Below are 20903 nucleotides of genomic sequence, written 5' to 3' on the forward strand. Positions count from 1 at the left end.
ACAATGCAAACATGGAGAGGATTTACAGAAAAGGCTTCCCAATCAAAAACAGAACTGAGGAGGCAATGATAATTGCTTTGTCACTATGTTAACCGTTCTTCTGAATTACTGAGGAAAAATGCTTATACAAGAAGATTCTCTGTAATATATAGATGATACATACAACAAATCTTGTTAATGATAAGAGACCATTGCTGGATCAGAGTTTATTATTAAAAAAAATAGCCATCAGGAAATATGTTCAGGCATAAATAGATGTATTGTATTACAAAATTATATTGGAGAATACTGAGATTAGAAATTATTTATAAAAAATACACTAATCTGTTACGAAAAGCAGTATACTAAGTTCAGTAAGCCTAAATACAGTTTTTCAAGGGTGACTGTAGACACATAAAAACAGAGGAACTTTAACCACTGATTAAGAATGAAACTTTTTAGCAGCTTATACCATACTGCCAGGGTGCAAGTGTTCTTGTAGTAAAGTCATTGTTTTGGTAGGTGGGACAGATAATTTCCACTGGAACTGAATAACAAAGGGGCTTGAAAAGACTGCATTGGTAATGGAAGTAGGATATGATGAAGTTCCTCAAAAGATACCCATTCCCACTACTGCTAGGACTAGAAACAGTTGGCCACGGTATACTTTTAAACTAAGTACAACCTGATATGTATGTTCATATTTTATTTCAGAAAAGACCCTTGATGAGCAAAACATAAAGCACAATGCAAAAGTTTATGTAATCAAGCTGATGTTGTCTGAGGAAGAAGCCAAAAAAGAGGCAGAGAAGACTTGTAGAGAACAAGTTGAAGGAAAGAAGAATGTGCAAAAAAAAGACAGAATTAAAAAAGGACTTGAAATATTATCATTGAGAGGTAGGTCATATACAATTTCTGGTTTCCACAAATATCTAAGAAGTACTTTTGGTAGTGAATATCCAAAATCAGTGTGAGAGAGTTAACATTTCATGTGTATAATACGTAGAACATTCTGACTCTGTGCTGAGAGACTGGTAGAAAAAGATACTGGCTGTAGAGGTGTAGGACATTACGTTTGTGTTCTTAAATGTGATATGAAGACTTTTATGAAAAGTACATTATACATTTCTCCACTGATAATAGGTAACAAAGGAAGGATGTTGCTTGACTACTGTCTATTGGAACCTGAGTATAGAAAGGTACTTATCTCTTTTACGGACTGCTGTTGTCAGCACCTGGATGTGAAACTTTATTATTGGCTTTTTATCATGGATCAACTTAGAGACTGGTTCTTCCTTCCTCTAGCCATAAAAAGAAAATTTCCATACAGTTTTTGCCCCTACACGAGGCTACAGATTTGCCTCTGACACAGAATGGTTAGTCTGCTGTATCCATTTCTGGTTCTTTAGAGCACTTGTCTTCTTGATTTCCTGTGGTATAGTCCCTTGAGCCACCATGAACTTAAGGGTTAGACAAGTCCTGTGTGACTGCTTGAGTGTCCCTTGTCAGTATTAGAAGAAAGTGCAGGGGAGTCCTCTTTGGTTAGCCAGACTGGGATGCCTGTTCTTCAGGGTGATTTGTCTGATGGGAGTTGGTCTGTTCCTGTGGAAATTCCTGTTAAGAAGAAGCTGAAAGTTAAACATTTATCTTCCCCGTCTTCTGGTGTAGTCCCTTCAGGCAGCATGGACTGGGGGTTAGATATGTCCTTTGTGACTGTTGGAGTGTCTCTAACAGGCATGGGAGAACCACTTTTGTCAGCCCTGGATGAAGAAACAGGACATTCCTCACTACATAGCTAGAATGGGATGCCTGTTCCTTAGGGTGATATGCCTCATGAGAGTATGTCTTCTGTGAAAATTTTCCTGTTGAGAAGTAGAAAGTTAAAAACATTTTACTTCTCCTGTCTCGGTTACTTTAGACAAGAATGATTTATTGGGATTAGCTCAGGGTTTAGTTCAGGTTTTGATCCACTCATTCTATTTTAACTTTGTAAAAGAAAAATTAATTCTTCATTTTCTGAAGATTTCCAGTATAATGAACAGGGAAATAATTTTCAGGGGTCAAATATTTTATGTTATGCTGTCCTATCTCGCCTTCATTCTTGATGGTTGTGTTCGAAGCCGATCCCCTGACTTGGCTGCATACCAAAGCTCAAGAACTTCTACTGGCTCAAGGCTACAATCTATCCCAGGATGTCTAGCGGCTGTTCCCCAGATCTCATTTGCCGCTTGAAGCATCGGGATTGACTTCGCTGGCTCAGGCTAGTAATTACTTTATTGTACAATTTTCTGTATATCTCTGAAGAAAACTTTTCTACTAATATCTTCCCTTACCAAGTAATGTGCTTGTGTGTGTTGTTTTCTATTACTTGGGTGTGTTCTTTGGCTGTTCTCTTTAGGGCCCCCTTTTCTCCCTCTATCCCCTTAAAGAAGCCGTTTAAGTTAGAGGATTTTTTTCTCTTTAGCCCATTTTTTCTTATAGGGCTTCTTTCCCTTTTCCTTAAGGAGTCATCGTTTAAATTAGAGGCATCTCCTCAGGTTGGAGGAGACTGTTGTTTAACTTAGAGACTTCTCCTCCTGCCACCCTTTTTGTCGCTAGTTAAAAAAAAAAAAAAAACTCTCCTTTATATTTGCTTTGATACTGTTTGTGTTATTGTCGTTGCTAGTAGTTGGTTTCCTTGGTATCTTTTATGATGTCTAAAGAATCTGTTAAGTAGTCGAGACAGTGTGGGTTTAAAAAGTGTGATTCATGCACCCAGAAAATGTCTATAACGGACGGACATTGTGTGTATTGTCTAGGAGCAGTCCACCTGCAGGATTTTTGCTCCATTTGCCATGGGTTTAATGCGAGGGTTCTACGTGAAAGAAGGAATAAACTCATTTTAAGAGGTTTGTTAAAAGGCCCTTTTGAAGAAGATAATCAGGCCTTTAAATTGGACAAGACAAAAAAGCCAGCTTCGTCAGCTCCGGTGTCTGAGCAGTCAAGCAGTCAAGAAAGAACAAGTGTCTTCGGAGCCGAAAGTTATTAGTTCTGACAAACCTGGGCCTCCCTTGGTTCCATCTGAGTCCTCGGAACTGTCGCGGAGCTGAAAAAGGAGTCGGTCAGTCATTGGAACCAGTATGCTCCGTGCCGCAGTCTCCCTTACTACAGTCTGTGGCAGGTAGTCACAGGTCATCGACTCATTCCTTTCGGCCCTGCAGAAGCTTATTGGATGAGGACCTGGAGTGGGTGGTGAAGAGGTTGCTGCGGATGCGGGCCCTGGCACAAATTCTTTCGAGCCCAGCCCATCGGAATGTGGAGGCGACCACTGTACCTCAGGTGCCATCTATTCCTCCAACTCGGACGAGTTCAGAGCCAGAGTCTCTGGAAGTCATTGTGCTAGAACAGGTGGAGCCAGTAATCACCCATGATATCTCTGCTTCGATGTCTGCTCTGATCTCGTCGATACTGTCTTCCATCAAGGGATCTGGGAGTCGACACTCCCTGGTTGGCTCCAGGGAGGGGAGTTGAATTGGACCCTTGGAACAGACTCTCCCACTCAGCACTTTGGGATAGGTGAGTTCTGTGCCCACATCAGCCTCGGTGCCACCCTCCTCGCCGTCCGGGAGATCTCTCATTCCTTCGGGACTGAAGTCTCTCTCGGCCAATGATCATGGTGCCTTCGAGGTGATGAGGAGTGTGCTCTCCACGGAGTCTGCACCACCTTTGGCTCCAGCCACTCTCCCCCCTAAAGGACAAGTGTCTGCTGCTTCATCATCCCCTCCATCAACCCCAGAGTAGAGAGTCAGTGCCTCAGGAAACCCAAATGGGTGGAACCCCCTCTTCCGATACCTCCCTGGAACATTCCCCAGAGGAGGTCCCTCAGAAGAGACAGTGTAAGAGGAAGCACATAGACTCCCCTGTGTCTGTCACTTCTGGTACCGACTTAGAGGATTTGGAAGGGTCCCCACGGTCACCCTCTGAGGATGTCTCTTTTTCAGACATCCTAGAGATCCTTAAGCAGAGGGGAGGCTGTTAATCCCTCTCCACTTCTGAGGATGAGTCTGTATACCTGGAGGCATTTGGCTCTCACCCCTCCACCTCTTGGGTGTCTCTCCCCTTTGACCCTCTCCTGAGTGTTGCAAGTCGAAAGGTGTGGGACTGTCCGGAGTCAGTGATCCCTGTTCCAAGGACGCCAGATAAAAATTCATTACGGTCCCAGAGGATAGACCATACTTAAAGGGACTTCCAGTAGATGCGATGGTGATGGCAGTGGCCACAAAGGAGTTCGCTGAAGCTTCTGCATCTGTTCATCCACCGAACAAGGAGTTTCATACGATGGACAGATACGGGAAGCGTATGTTCTCCTCAGCAGCCTTTACTCTGCGGTCGCTGAATTACTTATCACATTTTACCTGACTTCAGAGGGATCTCCTTAAAGAGCTAGAAGATACCCTACAAGATGCTACAGCCCAGGGTTTATTGGCCAAGATCAATTCCCAGCTTGTATCCTTAACCTCGATTACGAACTCCTCCATGCACCTCATTTTCTATGCAGCCGATGGAGTAAGCATCGCAGCAGACACAGGAATAGCTCTTCGGAGGCATGACTGGATGCGCCTTTGCGAGTTTATTGAACCCTTCAGATCTTCCTTTATTGACACCCCTTTTGATGGCTTGTCCTTGTTCGGGCAGAAAGTAAGACTCTCACCAGGAGCCAACAAGATGGCATGACTCTATCCGCCATCAGAGTTTGTTTTTCCACCCCTACCAGACCTTGACCTAAAGGTCAAAAGAGCGGAAAAATGTGGTTCCGGAAGTCCAAAGGAGCCTTGTCGGATGCTCGTGGTAATCCTTCCCCCAGGGGCAGGCGGGGGGGGGATAACAATAGAAGACACTGTCCACGTGGCAGAGTGAGTCCGCAAAACCAGGGCGACAGATACATTCTCCAGTCGGCCCTTCCAGTGCTCCTGAAAGGAGGCCTGACTGTCCACCCCTGGAGGCAGTTGGGGGAAGAATATCACTGTACCCAGAAGCCTGGCTGCAGTGGACTCGACAAATGGGTACAGCCCAGTATATCCAGGGGATACAACATTCCTTTCCACTGTCCACCTCATCCGTCAAAGTCTGTCCCCGACATTCCACCGGGTCAAAGGGATCAAGCAACCTTAGAAATTCAAAGGTTGCTAGAAAAGAGTCATCAAAGAAGTCCCCGCAGACCAGATTGGATCCGGAATTTACTCAAGGTTCTTTTTAGTTCCCAAAAAGACAGGGGACTGGAGATCAATATTGCATCTCAGCAGACTAAACAAGTCGGTTAAGAAAGCAAAATTCCGGATGGTAACACTGCTGTCTATACTTCCTTTTCTGGGACAAGACAAGTGGATGTGCTCTTTAGATCTTCAGTATGCGTGCTACAACATAAAAATGGACAGGCGCTCCAGAACATTTCTACACTTCCATCTGGGAGCCAGTCATTATCAGTTCAGAGCTGTGCCCTTTGGTCTCACTACAGCCTCCAGAGTGTTTTACCAAATGCATGGTAGTAGTCACGGCTCATCTGAGACATCAAGGATTTCAGATGTTTCCATATTTAGTCGATTGGCTCATGACTGCCACCACCAAGCACCTACTAATCAGAGCAAGGGATGCCACCATCCATCTCTGCTCAGACCTAGGCATTACTATAAATACAGAAAAATCTGCCTTGTTGCCATCACTGCGTATTACCTCTATAGGTGCAGAATTAAACAAACAACATGGTAGCAAAATTGCCTCGAGAGAATACAAACGCTACGCAGTCAAGTATCTATCCTACTCAGGAAGGAAAAGGTACAAGCAAAATTCTTCCTCGAGGTCTTAGGCTCAATGGCAGCGGCAATAACACTGGTCCCCACTGGCACGATTACACATGTGGATATTACAGTGGCTGTTCTTTGCTCAATGGTCCATACAGGAGTTACCCATGTCGCACAAGATTCTCATTATGGAGTCCTGCAAGAGGGACCTAATATGGTAGCTTCAGTCCACTCAGTTAACGATGGACAGACCATTTGTACTTCCCCAACCTGTCGCTACAGTAATCAAGCATGTCCCAGATGGGGGGGCATTATCTGGGACATACTGTCCAAGGGGTTTGGAAAGATCACGAATACCATTTGCACATCAATGTCCTAGAGATGAGGGTGGTGCTTTTGGCGTTGCAAGCATTTCGGAACTCTCTTCCCATGGGGACTATAGCAAGTCAAACAGACAGTATGTCAGTGGTATGGTACATCAACAAGCAGGGGGGAACCAGATCCTATCCCTATGTTGAGAGGCCCAGAGTTTGGCAATGGGCAGTTTCTTCTCATCGCTTTCTGACGGCAATGCACATACCGGGGAAATCCAACATAATTGCAGGCAGGCTAAGCAGAGCAATTCTCATGCCTCACGAGTGGTCCCTGAATCAGGAAGTTGCAAATCAAATCTTTCGAAGATGGGGCCAGCCTTGCTGCGGCCTTTTTGCCACTCCATTCAATGCCAAATGCAGCAACTACTTTGCCCTCATTTCCACTCCGGGAGAGTCACCGAGGGATGCACTCGTCCACGATTGGCCCCCGGGACTTCTTTATGCTTTCCCCCCATTTCCATTGATTCCAAAGGTGATTCAGAAAGCCAAGTCATTGAGTCGCAGGTTAATTCTCATTGCTACTTACTGGCCTCGTTAGATATGGTTCCCATTCCTTTGGCCCCACCTTCAGGAGGACTCGTGGATCCTGGACCCAGTGCCGGATCTTCTGACCCATCAGTCAGGAACACTCTATCCCGCTCTTCAGAGCCTCAAGGTGACAGCTTGGTTACTCCACTTCCAGTCTTAGCAAGGCTTCCAGAATTATCGCATGCAGAATGCCACATTCTGGTTTCCTCGCACAAAAAGACCACTAGGAAACTTTACACAAACAAATGGAGGAGGTTCTCTTGTTGGGCGGACAAAAAACACACAGATCCGTTTATAGCCTCTATACCTGCAATTTTGGAATTTCTAACAGAAGTCTTTAATCAAGGGCAGCGGCGGACACTGTACGAGTACATTTAGCTGCCATATCAAATTATCATGTGGGAGACCTCGGATCCAATGTAATGTCCCATAGATTATGCAAAGCTTTCCTTAGGGACACTTTTCTATTAAGACCACCTTATGAGAACCTCCTCCTCCATGGGACCTAAATTTAGTATTATCATCCCTGATCCTTCCTCCTTTCCAACCAGCATCCTCTTGTTCACTAAAATTTTTATCTTTGAAAACTGTCTTTTTGACAGCAATTATTTCAGCTAGGAGAGTTTCAGAGTTGCAAGCTTTGTCTATCCGCCCTACATATTTGATTTTCCACAAAGATAGAGTTTCTCTCAGAACAAATCCTTCCTTCTTACCAAAAGTTTGGTCTGAAGCGAATTTAAACCAGTCCATAGAATTGCCTGTGTTTTTTCCTAGCTATGGCAACAAGGCAGAATATAAGCTTCACCAACTGGATGTGAATAGACAGTTGCATTTTTACTTGCATAAGACCAGTTTCAGAAAGTCAGACCAGTTGTTTTTTATTTTTGAATAGGAAACAAAAGCATGGCAGTCTCAAAAGTTACTTTGTCCAAATGGCTTACTGAAACCATCACCTATATCTATAATTCTCATAATAAAGAACCATCAGGGAAAGTTAAAGGACATTCAACTAGAGCGGTGTCAACTTCCATTGCCTTTCAATCTAGACTCCCATTGATTTCAATTTGTCCTACTGCTACATGGGTTAATCCTCGCACCTTTATCTCTCATTACAAAGTAGATGTGGCCTCCCGGAACAGGGCATCCTTTGGTTCCACTGTCCTGAAGAGTTTATTCCCTTGAGCCACCCAAGAAAAAGGTACTGGGGACTCTGTCCCAACCAGCAAGAATGAAGGCGAGATAGGACAACATAACATAAGGAAGGTATGTACTCACCATAATGTTCCATGTTTGTTGTCCAGTATGTCGCCTTCATTCTTGCGTCCCACCCATCCATTCCCCCTCCTGGAGGATCTAGAGGATTGTACAGTTGACAAATATGGTCTGATTTCCTTCTTGCCTCTTTATCTTTATGACCAATATGTTTAATAAAAGTTTCTTTTCTGCATGTTAGCATACTTTAGGGAGTAGTCTCTCAAACGAGAACTGGTGGAACAGCCGCTAGGCATCCTGGGATAGATTGTAGCCTCGAGCCAGTACAAGTTCTCGAGCTTTGGTATGCGGCCGAGTCAGAGCCGAGGATCGGCTCTGAACCAAACCAGCAAGAAGGAAGGTGAGATACTGGGCAACAGACATGGAACGTTATGGTAAATACGTAACTTCTTTTTTTCTCTCTGACAAATTCTTATTCTGTAGAAAGTGTTTCTTCTGATGCCCCTTGGAAGAATTTTTTTTTCTGAAACCATATGTAGGATGTAACAGCTGATGTTCTGTAATCCTATTTTGCCTTCATTCTTACATATGGGTTCAGAGCCAATCCTTGGCTCCGACTCCCGATTACAAAGCTCAAAGTCTCTTAGTTGGCCCGTGGCAAGGTTGGTATCACATAGTACACTAGTAAAATCCCCAGGTATCATTTGCCGCTTCCACAAGTTCAGAAGTCTTACTTGGCCGTGACTAAGTTGAAATCTTTTTCTTTATTATCACATTTTTACTGATATTTCTTCACATAAATAGCTAGATATACGTAATATTAGTGATAGTTTTTTCATAAGTAGTTTATAGAAGTGTTTTTTGCTATTTACTTAGTGTTGAGAACTTGTTGGCCATTGGGCCCTTGTTCTCTGTGTGGTATCCTGTGTGCTAGTTTCTGATACAGTTCATATTACTGTAGGTCCGCGTTTGTGTTAGGACCTTGTTTTTTGACATTTTTCTATATTGATATATTGTGTGCAGTGTTTGCTATTTTGAATAGTTTGCCTGCTGTTTAAGATTCTGATATTTTCCGGCTTAGCTTTCTTCTTTTTCCGCAGCTAGGTCCATTTAAGTTAGAGGATCTAGTCCTCTGTTTAACTTTGTCTCTTTCCTCAACAGGGCTAGGCCCGTTTGAGCTAGAGGACCTCTTCCTTGTTGTATTTGGCGTGCATCTCTTATAGGGCGAGGCCCGTTTACGTTAGAGGACCTTGTCCTCCTTTCTTTCTGTTTCATAGAGCCCATTGTAGTCATGTCAAAGGAATCCAAAGACCATAAACCTTTGGGTTTTAAAAAGTGCCTTAAGTGCTCCCAAAAATGTCGATTACAGATGGTCACAGTAATTGCGTTTATTGCCTCAGAGCCATTTACATGCAGAAAACTTGTTCTTTCTGTCACTCCTTTAGCTCCAGAGTTCTCCAGGAATGAAGGAACAAATTAATTCTGAAAGGTCTCCTCAAGCCTTCCTTTGAGGAGGACTTAGCAAGTTCTTCTTCATCTTCCAAGTCTCATTCATCAAGAAAAGAGAAGGTCAAGTCGGCCAAGAGACATTCTCCGGCGCTGACTATTCTGTCTGAACCTCCTCGTTAAACAAAACTGGATAAAGCCTCTACCTCTTCAACTCCACTGACCTCGGAGCCGGTCGAGGTGGTCGATGTTGACACTGCAGTGTCGGCCCCAAGTTTTTCAGAGCCGACTACTGAAAAATTGCATCTGAGCTGGTCCAGAGAGCTTTTGCTGGTCTCTCCAACTTTACAATCTCCCATTTTACAGATATCTAGGTCAGCTATCCTGTCATCCAGATCCTCCAAGAGCCTTTAAGAGGATATAGAGAGAGTAGACTCTTGAAGTCATCTGCTTTGCCCAAATTGTTGTTGGTTCTGACCCAGTCGGTTCCGGAGCTATCCGAGTCCCTTCTCCCTGTTGTGGTTCCTCCTCCGAGCAGAGTCAGGCCTTCGGAGCCAGATATTTCAGTACCACTTGTTTGTGGAACCCTCAGTTCCAGCTCCCCTTTTGGCTGTCTCTGAGCCGAGTTCCGCTCCGACACCTTCGGTGCCGTCCATGGTGTCTAGGAGCTGAAGCTCACCGGTCGGCCCCAACAGGGATGCTTGGACCCTAACCTCTTCAGTGCCGAGTCTCACTCTTGGTGCGTCGGCTAGGATGAGCTTGGACCATACATCCATCTCGGAGCTGATCGCTTTGGAGCCAAGGACTACCTCTGTTTCCTCAGAACTGGGGCTGTCTTCGGAGCCAGAGAGAGATCTGCATTCGAGATGATGAGGAGCATGCTGTCCTGGTCAATAGCTCCGCATAAGGGTACCGATACTCTTCACACTCAAGCACCAACCTTTATCTCAGCACCTTCTCTCTCTCTGCAGCACATACCCGCAGCCTCAGGAGCCCCTGTTGGGTGGCCCCCAGTCTTCTGAGACCTTCCCAAAATAGCCTTCTGAGCCCCTCAGAAGAGGACATGCAAGAGAAAGCATGTAGACGCCGTGGATGAGTCCATCACCTCAGACACTGATCTTGAGGAGTCAGAAGGGTCCCTCAGGTCATCCTCTCATGATGTCTCCTTTGTAGACATCTTGGAGATCCTGAAGCAGAGAGGCGGCTGGCCCACTGACACCCCTTCTGATGAGGAGTCAGTGTGCCTGAAGGCTTTCGGGTTTCAATGTTCAGCCTCTTGGGTGTCTCCACCTTTTGATGAATTCATGGACCTGGTTAGTCAAAAGGTGTGGGAAACTCCTGATGACGTGGAGCCAGGCCCAAAAGACCCAACAAATTTCTCTCGGCCCCAAAAGAGAGAGTTTTTGACCAAGGGTGTGCCTGTAGATGCCATGGTGGTGGCAGCGGCCACTAAGAAGGAACTAGCGGAGACTTCTACATCTGTCCATCCACTGAACAAGGAGTCTCAAATGATGGATAGATACAGGAAGCATATCTTCTGTTCAGCGGCTTTTACCCTCAGATAGCTGAACTATCTCACACATTTTACTAGGCTTCAGAGAGATCTCCTCAAGAAGCTAGGAGATACTCTTCAAGGTACATCTACTGAAGGAGTCCCTGAGAAGGTGACTGTTCAGTTGTCCACCTTAAATTACATTGTGAACTCCTCCATGAGGCTGATTTCCTATGTAGCCGACGGAGCGAGTAGGGCAGTGGGTTCGGGAGTTTCCCTTAGAAGACACACCTGGATGCGCTTATGTAATTTTGCGGAGCCTTTCAAATCTACCTTTGCCAACGTCCCCTTTGACGGTTCTTCTCTGTTTGGACCAAAGGAAAAAGATACACTCACCAGGTGGGAACAAGAAGGGAAAACTCTCTCTGCCATGGGAGTACGTTTTACCGTCCCTTCTAGACCATATCCCAAGGGTCAGAGGTGGTAAAATGTGGTTCAAGAAGCCCCAGAGATTTTTCCCGGACGCACAAGGTGATTCCTCCTTCAGAGGCAGAGGAGGAGGAGCTAATGGTAGATGTCGCCCTAGAGGCGGGGGGGGGGTCCACAAAACTAGGGTGGCCACCATTTCTTTCGAGGACGTCCCTATCAGCGCTCCTGATGTGGGCCCGGCTGTGCTTCTCTGGAGCCAGTCAGGGGTCGCTTAGCTTTGTATCCAGAAGCCTGGCTAAACATCACCCAAGACAAAATGGGTACAAAGAATAATGACCAGAGGATACTCCATATCCTTTCTTCCACCCCACACTCCCAAGAAGATCCCAGATGTTCCACCCAGTCACAGGGATCAAGCAGCTATAGAAGTTCAAAAGTTGCTGTCAGAGTCAGTCATCCAAACTGTCCCCACAGACCAGATAGGATTCAGAACTTATTCCAGATTCTTTTTAGTGCCAAAATGAACAGGGGACTGGAGGCCCATTTTGGACCTCAGCAAGCTAAACGAATCCTTAAAGAAGGCCAAGTTCCAGATGGTAACACTGCAGTCTATACTCCCTCTGTTAGGGAAAGACAATTGGAAGGGCTCCATAGACCTCCAAGATGCGTACTACCATATAAAAATGAACAGAGCATCCAGGAGTCATCTACTCTTCCGGCTGGGAGCCAGTCATTACCAATTTCTTGCTCAGCCCTTTGGTCTCACCACAGCCCCCAGGGTGTTCACCAAATGTGTGGTGGTAGTGACAGCTCACCTGAGACGTTGTGGATTCCAAGTGTTTCCATACCTGGATGACTGGCTCCTGACCGCCATCACCAGGCAGATACTCCTACAAGTCAGGGATTCAACCATCCAGCTCTGTTCCCAGCTGGGGATTATGATAAATTGGGAAAAGTCTGCCTTATCGCCCTTTCAATTTGTGACTTTTATAGTTGCAGAAATAGATACAGTCGCCGTGCTAGCTCGTCTCCCTGCAGACAGATTTCAAAACCTCAGTCAACAGATTTACAGCTTGCTTCCTCTACAGAAAGTCACGGCAAAGACAGTGCTGAAACTCGTAGAGATCATGTACTCTACCATAAATCTAGTCCCACTAGCCAGACAGCATATGCGAATTCTTCAATGGCTTCTTTTTTCCCAGTGGTCTCTCCAACAACTGCCTCTTTCTCATCATATTCTCATAACAGAGTCTTGCAAAAAAGACCTTCATTGGTGGATTCAGCCTGATCAGCTGATAACAGGAACTCCATTCCTCCCTCACCTACCCATTGTCACTGTGAGCATGGATGCCTCTCAGATAGGGTTGGGGGGGGCATTATCTAGGAAGGACTGTCCAAGGCACATGGCAAAATCACGAGGCTCACCTGCATATCAGTGTCCTAGAGATGACAGCAGTGCTTTTAGCGTTGCAAGCACTTCACTACTTTCTTCCCTTGGGAACAATAGCAATCCAATCCGACAATGTCAGTGGTATGGTATCTAAACAAGCAAGGAGGAACTAGATCTTACCCCCTTTGTCATGAGGCTCTTCGTGTTTGGCAGTGGGCGATACCTTCCCAACGCTTTCTAGTAGCAATGTATATCCCAGGGACAACCAGTGTGATAGTCGACAAGCTCAGCAGGGCAATATTGATACCTCACGAGTGGTCTCTGAATCAGAAAGTAGTGGAACAGATTTTCTGCAAATGGGGACAGCCTTGCTGCGATCTCTTTGCCAGCCTGACCAATGCCAACTGCAGTAGCTACTTCTCCCTTATCCCCCCTCCGGGGGAGTCACCAAGAGACGCACTTGTTCACGATTGGCCCCTGGGACTCCTTTATGCATCCCCCCCTTTCCGCTCATATCCAAAGTGATCCAGAAAGCAAAGTTCTTGGGAAGCAAAATGATTCTGATCACTCCTTACTGGCCTCATCAGATTTGGTTCCCTTTTCTCGGGCCTCATCTCCTAGACGATCCATGAACTCTGGACCCAGTTCCAGACCTCTTGACACGTCAGGCTCCCTTCACCCCTGCCTCCATACCCTCCATTTGACAGTGTGGCTGCTCCACTTCCATCCCTAGTCAGGCTTCGTGATTTTTCACCTGTTGTGACCCATATCCTTACATCTTCGCACAAACCTTCCACTAGGAAGTTTATACGCTAGCAAATGGAGAAGATTTTCTATCTGGGCAAAAGAGAAAAAATGTATATCCTTACACAGCATCCATCCCTGTGGTGTTAGAATTTTTGACTGAACTTTTCCATCAGGGATCAGCTGCTGCCACAAGTAGGGTTCAACTGGCAGCAATATCAAATTTTCATTTGGGACAACATGAGCTTAATCTGATGTCCCACAGATTATGTAAAACCTTCCTTAAAGGCGCTACCCTGCTGAGACCTCCCTTTCAGGAACCTGTACTTCCGTTGGATCTAAATTTCATTCTGTCCAAACTAACTTCCCCACTTTTTGAGCCTGCACATTCATGTCAGTTGAAGTTTCTGTCTTTGAAAACTCTGTTCCTAGTAGCTATCACATCCGCTAGACTGGTATTAGAGTTGCGAGCACAGTCAGTCAAGTCTCCTTATTTGATTTTCCACAAAGACAGAGTTTCCCTTTGTACAAATCCTAAATCCTTCCTTCATCCCTAAAGTTTGCTTTTATACTAATTTGAACCAATCTATCGAACTGCCTGTATTTTTTCCTAATCATTCCATCAGTGCGGAATATAAATTTCATCAACTTGATGTTCACAGACAGTTACGGTTCTACCTTCATGGAACTAAGGAACTTAGAAAATCAGACCAATTGTTCGTGTCCTTTTCTGAAGCTAGAATAGGTCTGCCAGTCTCTAAAGTGTCTCTGTCTAATTGGATTTCCAACTGTATTTCCTTTATTTACTCCTCCAATGGAAAGATCCTCCTATTAAAGATTTACTCATTCCACAAGATCCCTGTCCACATCTGCTGCTTTTCAAGCCAGAGTTCCAATTGACTGTATCTGTGCAGCAGCAACTTGGGCTACCCCTCATACCTTTGTTACTCATTACAAATTGGATTTGACCTCCAGGGGTAGAGCCTCTTTTGGTTCCAAGGTACTCAGGAGTATATTCCCGTGAGCCACCTGAGAAAAAGGTGCTAAGGACACTGTCCAATATGTAAGATTGAAGGCGAGATAGGACTACAGAACATAAAGAAGTGTTATGTACTCACCATAACGTTCCATGTTTGTAGTCCATCTCGCCCTTCATTCTTACAAACCCACCTACCTACCCCCATCCTGGAAGGATCTGGAGACAGGATAGTGTTGCATTTGGTAGGGTGGAGACTTTTCATTATTGTTCTTTCTGGATAACCTTTCTATCTCTCTTATAGTTAGCAGCAAACAAGATCTGGGGATTTTACTAGTGCACTATGGAATACCTCCATTGCAACGAGCCAACTAAGAGACTTTGAGCATTGTAATCGGCCGAGTTGGAGCAGAGGATCGGCTCTGAACCCATATGTAAGAATGAAGGGCGAGAATGACTACAAACATGGAATGTTATGGTGAGTACATAACTTCTTTTTTCATTTGGAATATAATATATAATATTTGTTAAAGGACACTGAAATGATTTATTACAACTAGAATCTCATTTTTGTTCCTCCTGTACTTCCAACTGCTTCTAAAATGGTTGACAGCCATCTTGCAGCCCCTAAGAAGGCAGATAGATTACATTTCTCAATTTGAAAACTGTGTTTTGAACAAGCAATACTATAAATCCAATATCAAGAGTAATCATTCCTATACAATTAGTTTTCCCTTTTTGTTGCTTTGTCCTTCCTTAAGGAAATCATGCACTTCCTTTCCTTTAAGGCTGGACAGGAACTGAACCACCTGAAAATGAAGACACCCTGACCACAGAGCACATTTGTTCCTTTTTTATCACAGAACTTTATCAGAAAACAAATCACTACTGTAAATACCAGCTACTTAAAGGACCACTATGGGCAAATGATGAAAAAACAAATATTTTTTATCTAGCCGTGATTTTCTACACCTCCCAAAGCTGCTTTCAACCAAAAAAGTATTCATTCTAAAATTTATTTCTTGTTTTTCTCCTGTCTGCCCTCGTGATGACATCCTGATGAGAGCATTTTCCCCTGATAGCCTAAATGTGTCCCAAAATGCACTATGACAGCCGTGATTGTGAGAACAATTAGCTCTACCCTTTGCTGTCACATCAGACTTCCATTCACTTTGAATGGAAAACTTGAAAAATATTGCCAAGTTTAACAGGAGGTAGATTGTGTCATTGACTGTATTGCACTGAGTTTTACAAATGTTGTTCCTACTGATGTTCTACACTTTTTCTGAAAGAAGCTTGCAAACACTGTTCCCTAATGACTCTTTGCTCCTGTTGACTAGCACTGTCCCAGGAAAACTGGTGGAAAAAAAACACCAATCTCAATCCACGCTTTTGTTCTATATTTTATTTTGATTTTCTCTAATTTACACAGCGAAATATTTGCTTTGGATTGCGTAGTTCTTTCTGGCTGGCCACATGGTTATTTTTGCATACTTATTTTTTCGTAGTATAACATGAACCACCTTAGGTAGTGCCAAACTTTACCTAACAAATTAATATTGTAAGGCGGTCCACACAGCCTATCTGGACCACACCAAGGCCTTTGACACCATCCCCCACTCTGAAATCATAGATAAACTTACTAAGCTGGGCATTAATCCCTACATCACTCAATGGGTTGCCATGTGGCTTGCTGACAGAACCCACACTGTAAAAGTAGCAGACTCCAAATCCAGCTGCAGACAAGTGGAGTACCTCAGGGTTCAGTCCTGAGATCGCTCTTGTTTGGCATCTACTTCTCTGAAGTACAGGCCAACACTAAGGGACTCTAGCTAACAAAGTTCGCAGATGACTGCAAACTGGGAGCCATTATTGAATTCCCAAATTATGTGGATATTCTACAAAAGGGTCTTAAAGAAACAGATGCTTGGTGCCAGAGCCATGGGCTCAAGCTCAATGCCAAGAAATGTATAGTTATCCCCTTCGGGGAAAAAACATGTACCCGTGAATTACCACATAGGTGGCAGTACACTAAATACCCAAAGTGTGATAAGAGACTTAGGGACACAGGTGGACAGTGGTCTCACCTTCGATAACCACATCGCCACAACAGTCAGGAAGTCCTTCTATATGGCACACCTCATCACTAAGGGCTTTTCATTCAGAAAAAAGGAGGTCATTGTCCCACTGTACTCATCCCTCATTAGACCCATTGTAGAATACAATGCCCCGTTTGGTATGTACCTCTCAAGACATCTGCAACAACTGGAAAGGCCACAGAAATATCTCACTAAAGGAATCACAGGCCAAAAGCAGATGCCCTATGCTGACCGTCTTAAAAAAAAAAAAAAAAAAAAAAAAAACTCCAGCTAAACTCTGTCGCATATTGCCTACTCAGAGACCATCTCTGCTTAACATACAAGGCCATGTCAAACCCAGAGCTGTTGGACATGCTACACTTAAAGAAATCCCAATCCCTCAGAGCCACACACTCCAGGGATCTAAACCTTGTCATCACAATGAACAAAACATGCTTGAGGGATAAGTTCCTGACCCAGAGACTCCCCAGACTCTGGAATAGACTGCCCATATATGGCAAGCAGAGCGCCTCTTTGGCCCTCTTCAGAAGGAACCTTGACAGTTGGATGAGAGATAAGAAATTCACCCCGGGGATCCCATCAGTCACCCTGCTAGACAGGTGTCCAGGGAAGTAAATATTGTGGGAAGAAGTAGCCAGGGAATTGTTATGGCTGGGCTTGTATAGGCCCTAGGGCCGATAGCCTAGTACCTACCTATGAACCTATATGTTTTGTTTCTTCTTACAGCCTCCCTAGCCTCTTATGTGAGCCATTGCTTTTTGTTTCACACAGCCTTTTTTTAGTTGTATACTTTTCATGCACATCTCTTATCCATTCAGCAACAGACTCGACTTGTGGAGAAAGCTTCCAAGTTATAAAGCTTTTCTAAGTAGCAGTACTACTATCTTGGTTAAGTTCACAGAGTTTGAGTACATGAAGCGGCATCCATTTCATGAAAAACAGTCCTACAGTGCAATAAATTGTATTGTTTTTCTGAAGGCGAGATAAAACCTTAATCAAAAATCATTTTGGATTCTACCATGTCAGAGTAAAAGTGTAAGGCCAAATTAGGTACACTTGTGATGCATGCTTGTCTGACACCCAGCACTGTTACCCTTCTGTCCCCATCACACCGCCCTCAATCCATTCAGGCATTTACATGCATGACAACACTTGTATAGCAACATTGACAGCAGCTGTACCAACAATGCCTTTGTCAACCAATGTGATAGATGCATGCTAGCACTAGACTCCCCACATCTGTTCAGCGGTGTCCATATGGCTTTGCTCCACAATTCTCTGTTACACCATATAGATATGGGCATACATGCATGCATGCACACACACACACACACACACAGACAGACAATGACACACACCACTGTCCAGAGTAAGGAGATGTCAGTCCATATTTTTCTGTTACACAATACACCATGCATGCCTCCACACATGCGCATACACAGACATACATGCACAAGAATACTAGCAGGCCTTCACATGCGCAAGCACACACACACACACACACACACACACACACACACACACACACACACACACACACACACACACACACACTGTACCATGGAAGTGCATTGTATTACCCACCTCTCCACGGAACACTGCTTCAGTTTCCACTGAGTTGTCTGAGCTACTGACAGTGTCAACTCATAACACTCCCCAGACGTCACACGCACACACACAATGTACCAGTGAAGACAGGTGCTTTCCCCACCACTCTAAAAGCAGTACTCCAATGTCTGTGAGGGCAAAAGCCATATATGATGTCAGCTTAATACCCGCAGTTATTGCAGAAAGCCAGCTGCACAGACGTAACTCTTTCCCTAACAAGTTAGCTTTACATTCCATCTTTCAGTTCTTGTTACACCATGGACACCCTGTGTACATGCATGAACATACACACACGCACCCACACCCATCATGTACTGCTGGTGTGTGTTGCATTACTCACCTCTCCACAAAACACTGCTCAATTACAACTGAGTGTCAAAGGTACTGACACTGTCAACTCATACCAATTGGTTTCTTTGAAGGAAAATAGACTCACAGGTATGACAGAGGTACCTACTGGCAATATTGGTAAAGAAAAAAAAATACATAAGTTTTGAGTCAGACAGGCAACAGAGGCGAAGAAGCTACATTTACTGTTAGACATACACAAGTGCAAACAGCACCCACACTACTGAATGATTGGTAAGTTATACAATGATGATACATTTCCACCTGGCAGGTGCCGTAGGCTTTTGAAAACCTGCTGCACCAAAAATGACAGATAAATAACCACACACAGCAGTCATGTCATATACTTTAGGAATCCTTGCAATACTGATGTGCGAACAATGCAAAGAGTTTGACTGTTCTGGACCATTCAAGGCATCCACTGTAAACAGTTACTTACTGCAGAGTGAATACTAGTATTATAGGGTGCGAAGCTTATCTTCTGTAATACATTTATCATACTTATGTCAACAGAGCATGTACTAGTAATCCAGTGGTTCGAGAATAGTAAAGAGTCTAGCATGTATAAATTATGTACCAAGAGATGGAAGGTAGTGATGCTCTTCTGAAAGAAAAAAGATTGGCGTTCTGACTGCTGTAGAGCATCTTAGGTGACATTATGTATGTATATACATATGTATATGTATGTATAAATATCTCTATAACAGAAGGTATAAATGCAGTGGGCTTAAAGAAACAGATGATGATGAGTTTGAATCCAGCTTGCAGCTACATTTTATATATATATATATATATATATATCTATATCTATATATATAATATTTAAACTGCATGTAGAATAAGAAGTTATGTACCTACCATAACGTTCTATGTTAGTTGTCTTCTTCTCGCCTTCTTTCTTGCTGGTTGGGTTCGGAGCCGATCCTCTGCTCTGACTCGGCCATCTTCAAAAGCTCGAGAGCTGCTTACTGGCTCGAGGCCCCCCTATATCCCATGATGCCTGGTGCTAGATGCCCAGATCTCGTTTGGTAAACCTAACTACAGACATAATAATAACAATTATAATATTACAGTAAACTGTAGTAGGATACATGAACCTACTGGAGAGACTGATAGTCAGAAGTTATAGCCAAAGACTCAGCCAGTGATAAAAAAAACATAAGGAACTCTTCTCGGTCTGCTAGGATAGGGGGATGGAGGGTGGGACGCAAGAACAAAGGCGAGAAGAAGACAACTAACATGGGACGTTATGGTAGGTACATAACTTCTTAATGTTAAGTTGTCTATCTCGCCTTCATTCTTGCTGGTTGGGACAGCGTCCCTAGCACCTCAATCCTGGGTGACTCATCGTACAGACTCTTGAGAACAGTGGAATCAAAATCAGCTCTGCTCCTGGAGGCCACATCCAGCTTATAATGTGAAATGAAGGTATGTGGATTAGCCCATGTAGCTGCCGCACAAATAGTTTCCATTGGCAATCTGGCCTGAAAAGGCACTGAAGTAGCTAGAGCTCTGGTGGAGTGACCTTTTGGTTTAGCAGGAAGCTCTTTATTCCTTAACTGATATATAAATGTAATAATAGATGTCAACCACCTAGATAAGGTTACTTTCGACACCGGTATACCTTGTTTACCCTCAGCATAGGACAGGAACAACTGGTCTGATTTTCTGATTTGCTTGGTTCTATGCAAGTAAAAGCGCAATTGTCTATGAACGTCCAACTGATGTAACTTGTATTCTGCCTTGTTGGAATAATTTGGAAAAAACACAGGTAGGTCAATGGACTGATTCAAATTATTATCAGAAGTAACCTTTGGAAGAAAGGAAGGGTTAGTCCGAAGAGAAACTCTATCCTTGTGAAAAACTAGGTAAGGAGGACGAACACAAAGAGCCTGAAATTCAGAAACTCTTCTAGCCGACGTAACTGCAACCAGAAAAAGGGTTTTCCAAGAAAGAAACTTCAAGGAACAAGAAGCTGCCGGTTCAAAGGGGGGACAGTATCAGGGAAGCTAAAATCAAATTCAGATCCCACGGAGACGGGGGATCTCTTACTGGGGGCCTGAGTAGAGTGGTCCCTTTAAGAAAGGCTTTACAAAGCTTATGGGACATGATGCTTGTATCAGATAGGCCCGTATGAAAGTTTGAAATTGCAGCTAGCTGAACTGTAATTGTGGCAGAAGAGGATCCAGCTCTAAAAAGTTCCGCTAGAAATTCTAAAATAGGTGCACAGGGGCTAAAAAGGGATCTATATTCCTGGTTTCTGCCCATAAGGAAAAATGTTTCCACTTACTAGCATAAGGTTTTCTAGTGGTAGACTTATGCGAGGATAAGATGATTTCACGCACCGAGTGGGAGATGTTCGGAAGCCTGGCTAAGGTCGGAAGTGGAGAAACCAAGCAGTGAGCTGGAGAAATTGAAGAGATTGTGCAGCCCGCCCGATTGATGGATCAGGAGGTCTAGAAGTGGGTCCAGGATCCAGGGCTGTTCCAGAAGGTGATGAT

At 44.1% G+C, this 20903-nt stretch overlaps 1 protein-coding gene across 8 annotated transcripts in view; it reads left to right on the top strand.

The window, feature by feature from the left end:
* The window catches only part of NUB1 (negative regulator of ubiquitin like proteins 1), a gene marked incomplete in the record, with an annotated part of 1333835 nt that overhangs the window by 391817 nt on the left and 921115 nt on the right, over window positions 1-20903 (top strand). For 7 of the 8 annotated variants that reach the window (XM_044066898.1, XM_044066897.1, XM_044066900.1 and 4 more), the window contains 1 exon segment: window positions 694-876. In XM_044066898.1, coding sequence (XP_043922833.1) covers window positions 694-876 — 183 coding nt within the window. 8 annotated transcript variants of the gene reach the window in all.

This window comes from Protopterus annectens, chromosome 3.part1, assembly GCF_019279795.1.
Source record: "Protopterus annectens isolate FY-2018-M chromosome 3.part1, PAN1.0, whole genome shotgun sequence".
In the NCBI taxonomy this organism is placed as follows: Eukaryota; Metazoa; Chordata; order Ceratodontiformes; family Protopteridae; genus Protopterus; species Protopterus annectens.